Source organism: Herpailurus yagouaroundi, unplaced genomic scaffold (genome assembly GCF_014898765.1).
Source record: "Herpailurus yagouaroundi ecotype Mexico unplaced genomic scaffold, PumYag 139, whole genome shotgun sequence".
In the NCBI taxonomy this organism is placed as follows: Eukaryota; Metazoa; Chordata; class Mammalia; order Carnivora; family Felidae; genus Herpailurus; species Herpailurus yagouaroundi.
This window is the reverse complement of record NW_024412394.1, coordinates 3,178,395-3,188,035: the sequence shown is the minus strand read 5'-3', so window position 1 is coordinate 3,188,035 and position 9,641 is coordinate 3,178,395. Positions and strand designations below refer to the sequence as shown.

The 9,641-nt window shown below is 50.4% G+C and overlaps 1 protein-coding gene and 1 long non-coding RNA gene across 3 annotated transcripts in view; one reads left to right on the top strand and one right to left on the bottom strand.

Annotated features, from left to right (window-relative positions):
• The window catches only part of PNPLA1 (patatin like domain 1, omega-hydroxyceramide transacylase), a 57,574-nt gene extending 54,564 nt beyond the window's left edge, over positions 1 to 3,010 (bottom strand). Inside the window, exon 1 of one of the 2 annotated variants that reach the window (XM_040473334.1) lies at positions 2,348 to 3,010. In XM_040473334.1, coding sequence (XP_040329268.1) covers positions 2,348 to 2,552 — 205 coding nt within the window. In that variant the 5' untranslated portion in view covers positions 2,553 to 3,010. The remainder of the gene's footprint in view (positions 1 to 2,347) is intronic. The other variant, XM_040473332.1, reaches the window with a different exon arrangement.
• A 991-nt stretch (positions 3,011 to 4,001) lies between these two features.
• Positions 4,002 to 6,201, top strand: LOC121029089 (uncharacterized). The gene is made up of 3 exons (XR_005789574.1): positions 4,002 to 4,205; positions 5,205 to 5,285; positions 5,899 to 6,201. It is a non-coding gene; the product is annotated as an uncharacterized LOC121029089 (long non-coding RNA).
• Positions 6,202 to 9,641: the final 3,440 nt, after the last annotated feature.

Sequence of the window (9,641 nt, the reverse complement as noted above, 5' to 3'; positions counted from 1 at the left end):
CAACAGAGCAGGTGAGTGGCACAGAAAGGGCAGAATCCCAGAAAGCAGGATGTCTCCAAGGGCAGGAATTCTGTGACTATCAGATGAGGGAGTGGGGGCTCTCACCCAGCCGCTTTTTGAAGGCTTGTTCTAGGGTCCATTGTGTGACTGAAACATTAACTGCGACATTCAAAGAGGTCTCTGTGCATTAAAAAAGATGTAGAAGGGGCGAGAGACACCTGAAAAGATGCTCAACTTCACTCATCCTCAGGGAAATGCAAATCAAAGCCACAATGAGATAGTACCTCCACCTGTCAGGGTGGCTAAAATCAAAAATATAAGAAACAACAAGTGTTGGTGAGGATGTGCAGAAAAAGGAACCCTCAGGCACTGTTGGTGGGAATGCAAACTGGTGCAGCCGCTCTGGAAAACAGTGTGGAGCTTCCTCAAATAATTAAAAATAGAACTACCCTATGACCCAGCAATAGCACGGCTGGGAATTTACCCAAAGAATACGGAAACACTAATTCGAAAGGATAGGTGCACCCCTATGCTTATGTGATTTACAGTAGCCAAATTATGGAAGCAGCCCAAGGGTTCGCCTATTGATGAATGGATAATTACTCAGCCATAACAAAGAAGGAAATCTTGCCATTTGTAACGACATGGATGGACTTTGAGGGTATAATGTTAAGTGAAAGAAGTCAGTCAGAGACAGACAAATACCATGATTTCGCTTCTATGTGGACTTTAAGAAACAAAACAGACAAACAAGGAGAAAAAGAGACAAACCAAAACACAGACTCTTAACTACAGAGAACAAACTGATGGTTACCAGAGGGGAGGAGGGTGGGGGGATTAAAGAACACACTTACCAGATGAGCCCTGGGTAATGTAGAGAATTATTGAATTGTTGTACACCTGAAACTAATGTGACATTCTATGTGAACTATACTGGGATGTAAAATTTTTTAAATGAGAAAAAAAAAAAAAAGATCTGGAAGGATCTAAGCAAAGCCCTTAGCACTGGCTACAGGAGGGAGGCTTAAAAAAAAAAATTCCAGGGGCGCCTGGGTGGCGCAGTCGGTTAAGCGTCCGACTTCAGCCAGGTCACGATCTTGCGGTCCGTGAGTTCAAGCCCCGCGTCGGGCTCTGGGCTGATGGATCAGAGCCTGGAGCCTGTTTCTGATTCTCTGTCTCCCTCTCTCTCTGACCCTCCCCCGTTCATGCTCTGTCTCTCTCTGTCCCAAAAATAAATAAACGTTGAAAAAAAAAATTAAAAAAAAAAAAAGAGTTATGGGATCCTGTGAAAGAATCCCATAGGAAAAAAAAAAAAAATTCCATTTACTTTTGCACTGTTCGAGTTTTGTGCAGTGAGAAAGAGTTAATTCCTTGTGAAATACTAGAAAGAAAAAGTGATTTGCCCATAAGAGGCCCTCAGTAGATGGGCGTTACTATTATTCTTTACAAGGAAGACAGACAGACTTCTCAGCAAGCACAGAGGTGCCCAGGAGGGGAAGGCAGTCCCGCCCGGCCTGCTTTCCTCACACAATGCCGCTGGGCCTTCTATGAGGCTCACTGGCTCTACCTTCAAAGTGTATCCTGAACCCATTCATACTGTCCTCATCACCCAGCCACCGGCTGTGCTCATCCCCCGTTAGACACAACGGTGGTCTCCCTGTTGCTGCCCTTCCCCCTCCGACTCACTCTGCCCAGCAGCTGAGTGAGGTTCCTTAAAAACCCCAGCCGGGTAGGGGCGCCTGGGTGGCTCAGTCTGTTGAGCGTCTGGCTGCGGCTCAGGTCATGATGTTGCAGTTTGTGGGTTCGAGCCAGCTCGGAGCCTGGAGCCTGTTTCAGATTCTGTGTCTCCCTCTCTCTCTGCTCCTCCCCCGCTCATGCTCTGTCTCTCTCTCTCTCTCTCTCTCTCCTTCAAAAATAAATAAAAACATTAAAAAAAACCCAGCCGGTCGCTGATGCTTACCAAGCAAGCAGTTCCCATGTGCCAGACTCCATGATAAACCGGTCCCTCTAGCTCAGTTAATCCTTTAACGACACTGGGAATTCGGTACAAGACAGGATTTCCACCTTACAGAGGCGGAAACAGAGGCACAGAGCATTCAGTAGTTTGCCCCAAGTTCGTGGCGTCACGGGTGCACCTTCTGACCCCTGCCTGCCTCTCCAGCCTTGACCCCCACCCCCTCCTCCTTGCCCCTACTCCCTGGCCCCCTGGCTGCTCCTCCACCTGGAACGTTCTTTCCCCCATCTTCAAACGACCTGTGCTCTCATATCACTCGGGTCCCTGTTTGAATGCCGCCTTCTCCGAAAGAGCTCAGAAGTTCCCCCAGGGAACCCAGAACCAAGGCCTTACCCATTTCAATCCCGCAGATGACCAGGGCCGCAATCACTGCCCCCGCCGACGTCCCGGCAAAGCGATGGGTCGTTTCCAGCATCCGGGGGGCCAAGTCTCGAAGGGCATCCACGGCCCCGGCCTGGTAGAAGGAGAGAAATCCACTGCCGGAGAAGGAGATGGAATGAGGAGTGTCTGGGTCCCCCTTGAACACCTGTTCTTCCATCTCCTTGGCCCCTCAGTGCTTGCCTCTGGCTGCTGTCCTACTGGAACTCAGGGCCAAGCTTCCCTGCCGGCCCGGAGCCTAGAGTGGGGCCGTCTCTCCCGGGTCGGCTGGGACACTCACGGGCGGCTCAGGCAGCCACCGCCTGGGCTTGTCGGGCTCCTCCGGGAGGCAGTCCCAAAGGCTGGTACAAGGTCTCGGGCCCAGGTCGAGGGGCAGAAGGCACCCCGGGTGTGCGAGCGGCGTCCTGGACCTCCGAGCGCGCCTCTGGCCTCATTGTGTGGCTAGGTTCATCTCTGGCATAGACTCCTCAGCCCTTGTCCCGTGCTGCGTTCAGCTAGCAGACCGGCAACTGCCACCAGGGCCATCCCAAAGAGGCAGGCACTGCTCAGCTGTCAGCCCAGGAGGCTTCACACACTGAGTTGCAAAACCTCCACTGATGGTTATCATAGGGTGTCTCTGACACGCTGCGGCAGCAAAGGAATTATGTGTTGGCCTCCCTCCAAGAGGATGGTGTCCCCTCCCCGACAGGGGCAGGGCCGGCAGGTTGGCTATGGTCTTTGAGGGGGACCCACTCACTCCACCTGTGCCCCCCGACAGCATCGCCCCTCCCCAGGCTCCTTCTCCAGGCTCTACGGGCCACGCAAGGTGTGTTACACAATTGTTTTTATTTGCTCTTATGCAAGACCGTGTGTGTTTGTTCACGTGTTAGGACTGGCCATGGGCAAAATTGTAAAGGAAGAGAAGTCAGGCTTCAGGGCCCCACCCATCACTACCTCACCATCTCTCCCCACCTTTCCTCTCCAGCCCTACACTGACCCACTCACGCTCAGCACCCTCTCACCAAGCGCCGGACTTCCATGCTGTCTCCTAAGTGTACAGGAAAAAAGTCAACCTGAAATCTAGACATTCTAAGTGATGGGAGCTTCATACCGTGTGCTCTTCTGATGATAAGTTGGAGAGGGCAAAATTTAACCCCGAGAATGAACAGCCTTGGGAGGCCAGACAGGGGGGCATTGGGGTCAGGGCCGAGAGGTGTTTGGAGCCCAGAGGGCAAAGGAAGTGGTGCGTGGGGATCAAGGTTGGCTCCAGGGAGCATCGGTCATGCCCCTTCTGGAGCTGTGTAGTGTGGCCCGGAGAGGAAGGCCCTTCCTCAGCCCACAAATTTCTCTGCCTAGGATACCACAAAGCTGCAAAGTGGCAAAATCACATCTCTCCCCTCCCCCCAACCCAAGACCATACAGTGGTAGGACCAGAATTAGCATTGAGACACCAAGTCCCCCACTCGACGCTCAGCCCAGCTCCACACTCTGTTAGGATGCGATTTCAGTGCTTCCCCCTGTCCCAGGGAACCCCCACCAACAAGTGGCCCCACGGATCCACACTGGAATCCACAATGAGGGCAACACCCCGGATTCAGTTAGGAGGAAGTTTTCTCTCTTGGGTGGATAGTTCCAGATATATAATTGTCTCCTCCATCTGGGAAGGGACCTTTTGATTAACTGTGTGTTGTAACAGGGACAACGTGTGCATCTGTGAGTACAGACAGAGGGACGCGAGGCTTTACCGCTGGTGGGCAGGATGGCAGGACGTGCCAGGTGGAGTCCAACCAGCTTTCGGAACATGGAAGACCCTGCCTCCTTCCTGGGAAACCAGGTCAGCTCCACTGAGTATTCGCGCACCCAGCTCTGTGTCGGGGGCCCGGGGGACGGGAGTGTGTAGAAGCACCATCCTTGACCTCAGACACTCGCAGGCTTCTTGGGAATAAGGCAAAGCCAACGTGAAACAGCCAGAGAAGCACACACGGCAGTCTATATAATTAAGGACCAAACTGCACAGAGCTGAGATTCCTGCCAGGGAAGTTAAGATCCGAGGGTGAGTAGCGTGGGCTGGACCCACCAGAGAAGCCATGCGGTGGACCCCTGGGGTGGGGGGATTTGAAGAAACTGGAAGGAAGAGGGAAGGTATAATGGCAAGGAACAGTACAAACTCCCCGCGGAAGGCGGAATGGGCGTGATGGAGGGCAGTTACCCAGGATGAAGGGCTTTGGATCACACCGACACGAGTTGAATCCCAGTTCTGCTATTTATTTATTTTTTAATTTTTTTTATGGTTATTTATTTTTGAGAGAGAGGGAGAGACAGAGCACGAGCAAGGGAGGGGCAAAGAGAGAGGGAGACACAGAATCCGAAGCGGGATCCAGGCTCCGAGCTGTCAGCACAGAGCCCGATGCGGGGCTCGAACTCACGAACCCCAAGATCATGACCTGAGCCGAAGTCGGACACTCAGCCGACTGAGCCACCCAGGCGCCCCCTCCCAGTTCTGCTATTTACAGGGAGCGTGACCTGCGTGTGAGGTTCCTGGCCTCAGTTTTGCTCATCTGTGAAAGGGACAATAATACCTATGCTGTGGCTATAAAGGTTAAAGATACGGCTGTAAAATGCCTGGCACGTGGTACCTCTGCTATTATTAAGGGGTAGTAAGGGTGGAGGCTTCTGGAGCAGATGGACCTGGGAGATAAGATAATAGAAACGTGGGCTCTGAAGAGGGAGGCATGATCCACTCTCGACCTTCGGGAGCTGGCAGCGGGCTCGGACAGGGCAATGAGACCAGGACTGGAGGGTGGGGAAGGAGAACAACACTGTATCCTCCTAGAGATGTTGGTGGCCAGGCCAGCGCCGAAGCGGAAGGAAGACGAGGTAATGAAGCCAACGCTGCAGAGACTCTCATGACCAGGTGATTGGTTGGGTGAAGAGGGGTCACTGCTGATGCCTCGTTCTCAGCCTGGGGGTTGGGAGGGGTAGGGCGGCCTTTGCCTAACTGGAGGAGACTGGGACAGGGCAGGGGAAACTGAGTTCACTTGAAGACGTGTCTGAGAGGACAAGACGATGAGGGAGCGGGCGGGGCCCCCCCCCCCCCCCCGGCTCCAGAGAGGGGGCAGAGACCCCTGCCATTGAGGCAGGAGAGAAGGGTAAGCATTTGGAGGTTGGCACAGGGTTCCGTTGAAGAAAGACAACCTCGGGCCAGTAGTCTCCTTCCAGAATCACGTTGCCATCCCCAAGGAAGCAGGAAGCAAGACCACCTTGCTCTGCACAGGCTGCGAGGCCTCGGGAAAGCTGGGGCCCGCCATCCTTTCAAGGACGGTGCCCTGCCCTGACCTGGCCTCAGGAGCCCCCACCGCCCCGGCCTGGCTGTTGGGTCGGGGTGTCGTCTTCGCTGAGGGCACTTATCTGCCGGGGACGATGGAGGCCCTGGCAGGTGCAGCACAGCCTCTCTGCAAACGGGCAACCCAGAAAGTCAGGATAGCACACAAGGAGGCCCCGTGGGCGCTGCTAACGTGTTCCCCCAGTGCTGACCCCGGCGGACTGCTTCTCGCATCTTCTCCTGCGCCTCGGAGTCAAACCACTGGGAAGGTTCATCTTGTTTCCCCTTGTTCCGGATGTTATACTGAAAGCCCCCAGAACTCCAAGTGGACGACGTCAAGAAAGGATCCCACTGCAACATTTCTGCGCCTCATTTTTCAGGTCAGCTCATAATCCTCTCAGGTGTTTTGAACGAAGTTAGCACGGCCCATGTGACTCATCAGCCCCTGGGGCAATCACAGGCAGGAAGAGGAGACTGCTTACCGCACACAATCCCATCAAGATGACCCCAAATGAATTTATGGAAGAACCTGCAGTTCCCATTCTAGAAAATGTGTGAAGACACCCAGGACACACATTCTCGGGGAGAAAGGCAGCGGGGAGACTGAGTTAGCCTTTCACTGATGATGCCCCGCCCTCTGCTTAAATGTTGTAAAATATTTCTTTAGTGAAGAAACTTCGTTGTTTCTTGAGGCGAGAGAGTATGAAGGTCACAGCATCGCCCGTGAATAATCTTGCCAATAATGTTTAACCCGAATCTGATTAAGACTTACTTTCCAGTTTACAGTGAACGCGGAGTGTGAAGGAAAAAGCTAAGGGTGCCGGGTGAAAACAACCAGACAGATTGCAACTGTGGGCAGGGCTGGTAGATACTGTTGTTGCTCCACAACAGTCGTTCCCGGGCCACTTGTTCTTTGGCCACTTCCCTATAAAGCAGCTAAAAGCCCTGATACTTGATTTCCCGGTGCGCTGCCCACCCCCCTCCCCCACCCTTGCATCTAGAAACAATCATGAGATCCTGTTCTTGTCAATGTGAAGAAAGGGGAAATCTGCTAGTGGCTTCTAGGAAGCATTTTCCTCCTTGGTGAAGGAAGAAGGTACAGAGAGAAAGCCCCTTTGGCTCCATCCTCCATTGTTCCTGTCTGAGATGCTGCCCTGTGAGAATGTGATGTTTGGAGCTATGGCAGCCATCTTGTGCCCATCAGGGGAAACATGGTGGACACATGGATTTTATTCATTATCTATTGCTGTGTCACAAATTACCTCAAAACTTAATCTCTTAAAGTAACATTTATGATTGTACATAGCTTCTGAGGATTAGGAACCCAGAAATGGCTTATTTGAGTGGTTCTGGCCCAGGGTCTCTCATGAGGTTGTAGTTAAACTGATTCTCAGGGTTGCAGTCATTTCAAGGGTCATTGGGGTGGGAGAATCCAGTTGCAAACACACTCTCATGGTTGTTGGTAGGCATCAGTTCTTTGCTGGCTATTGATAGAAAGCTTTGATGCCTTGCCACATGGATCTCTTCAGTGGGCTGCTCACAAGATGACAGTTTGCTTTCCCCAGAGTGAGAGATGCAAGAAAGTGAGAGAGAGAGAGAGAAAGAAAGAGAACAGTGTGAACCCACGTTGGGGATTGTAGTCTTTTTATAACCTAATCTCAGAAGCGATGCCATCCTTTCTATCATATTCTATTGGCCACATTGATAACCCTGGTAAAGTGTAGGAGGGATATGAATACCAAGGTGGGAACTGTTGAGGGCCAGTCTGGAGGCCAGCTACCACACTGAGGATAGCAAAAGAGAAAGAAAGAAAAAGCCTGAGTCCGTGAGAAGATTGTTGACTGACTGTACCTATCCCCCAACCATTTTGTACTCTTTCTATTATGCCAGGTAACTGGGTATCTCAAATGTTTAAGCCACTGTTGATTTGATACTTGCTGCGAAAAACCCCATGGCTAATGCAAGGGCTATTAAATATTTCCAGTAAAATGTAAACTTGATCTTGAAAAGAACAAATAAAATATGCCATGGGTTTTTAGTAAAAACAAGAAGAAATACTTTAAGATAGTTTGTTATGATAGATGAAATCATCTCGATTTGTGAAAATTCTGAAAAATTTAAAAATTTTCAGGAAATTTTTATAATACCTTTTAGAAACTGCTTATCGACAATGACTTTTGTTAGAAGAAGTAGAATATTTTTCTCTCCGGTGTTCCTCCTGAAAATGAAGTGGGGCTCTTGCTAATTAATCAAACAGGGCTCTAACACGCATCAAACATGCATCTAACACTTTGATGCATGTGGCAGGATTTCTGGATACTTGATCGACTATAGGTGTATTCTCTGTGTGGTGCAAAGGTTCACACCTTTTCTAAAAAGTCAGCAATTTTTAAAATTAAGGCTGAGGGAGAGAGGAGAAAAATGTGACACAAGGGAGTTGGGGACAGAGCTTGCTGGCATGGTGTCACGGTGTCCTTTATATGACCTTGAGATAATTCATGCAGCCTAAATCATATCTTCCCATTATGAAATAGCTCCAACATAAAATACCAAAAATAGAAAAGCAAGTATCCAAGGACCTACCAGACATATTGAACAATCTTAACATTTCACCACATCTCAGTCAAATATTTGTTTGGTTTTCAAGAAACGAAATATCGCAGATAGAGTTGAAACCTCCTTTTGAACCCTTCCCCTCTTTCCTAATTTTATCCCCCCACCCCACTCTCCTTCCCATGGGAAACCAGGTCCCACATTGGACAGAACCTATCTCTTCCATGTTTTTATAGTTCTATCACACAAATATGATTTATAACCATGTATACTGTTGTTTCATAAATGTTTCTAAATTTCACGTAAGCAAACCCATTGATCTATTCTGCGATTTGCCATTTTCTTTTTAAAAAATTTTTTTCAACGTTTATTTATTTTTGGGACAGAGAGAGACAGAGCATGAACGGGCGAGGGGCAGAGAGAGAGGGAGACACAGAATCGGAAACAGGCTCCAGGCTCCGAGCCATCAGCCCAGAGCCCGACGCGGGGCTCGAACTCCCGGACCGCGAGATCGTGACCTGGCTGAAGTCGGACGCTTAACCGACTGCGCCACCCAGGCGCCCCAACGATTTGCCATTTTCATTCGGGTTGTGACACACGGTTCTCGTCTTTTGCATTTCACTGCTTTTGGGTAACCCATTATGGGACCGTGGGACAACATATTTATCATTCTCCTACTGACAGACATTCTGGTCATTTCCAACACTTCACCATAACAGCAATGCTGAAGTGGTCACCCTTGTGTACATCTCCCTCTGTAAGGTGTGGGAATTTTTCGGGTCTCGGTACGGGTGTATCTGAATTTATGGAGGGGACTGAGAGCCCAATGCCATTGAAAGCAGATTTCTATTACAGTGGTTCCCCATAACAGTGGCGATGCGCCCCAAGACCCCCCCCCCCAGTGGATCCCCCAAATCCTGAATAGTAGTGAGCCCTCTATGCATTATGTTTTTCCTGTATGTACGTACCTATGATAAGGTTTAACTTATAAATTAGGCACAGTAAGTAAGAGATTAACAACAACAATAATAAAACAGTTCTAACAAAATCCCATAATAAAAGTTTTGTGAATGCGGTCTCGCTCTCAAAATATCTTACTATGCTGCGCTCACCCTTCTTCCTGGGCTGGTGTGAGATGACAAGATGCCTACATGAGGAGATGCCGTGAGGAAAATGACGCAGGCGTTGTGACGCAGCGCCGGGCTACCACTGACTTTCTGGCAATACGTCAGGAGGACGGTCACCTGCTTCCGGACCGTGGTCGACCCCTGGTAACTGAAACCACAGAAAGCGAACCAGTGGTTGGGGTGGCAGGGGGACGGGGGTGGGGGGTGATGCTGCACTTACATTTCTAGAGACCAGGGCACATGCAGGCCCACCTGGGGAAGCAACGGG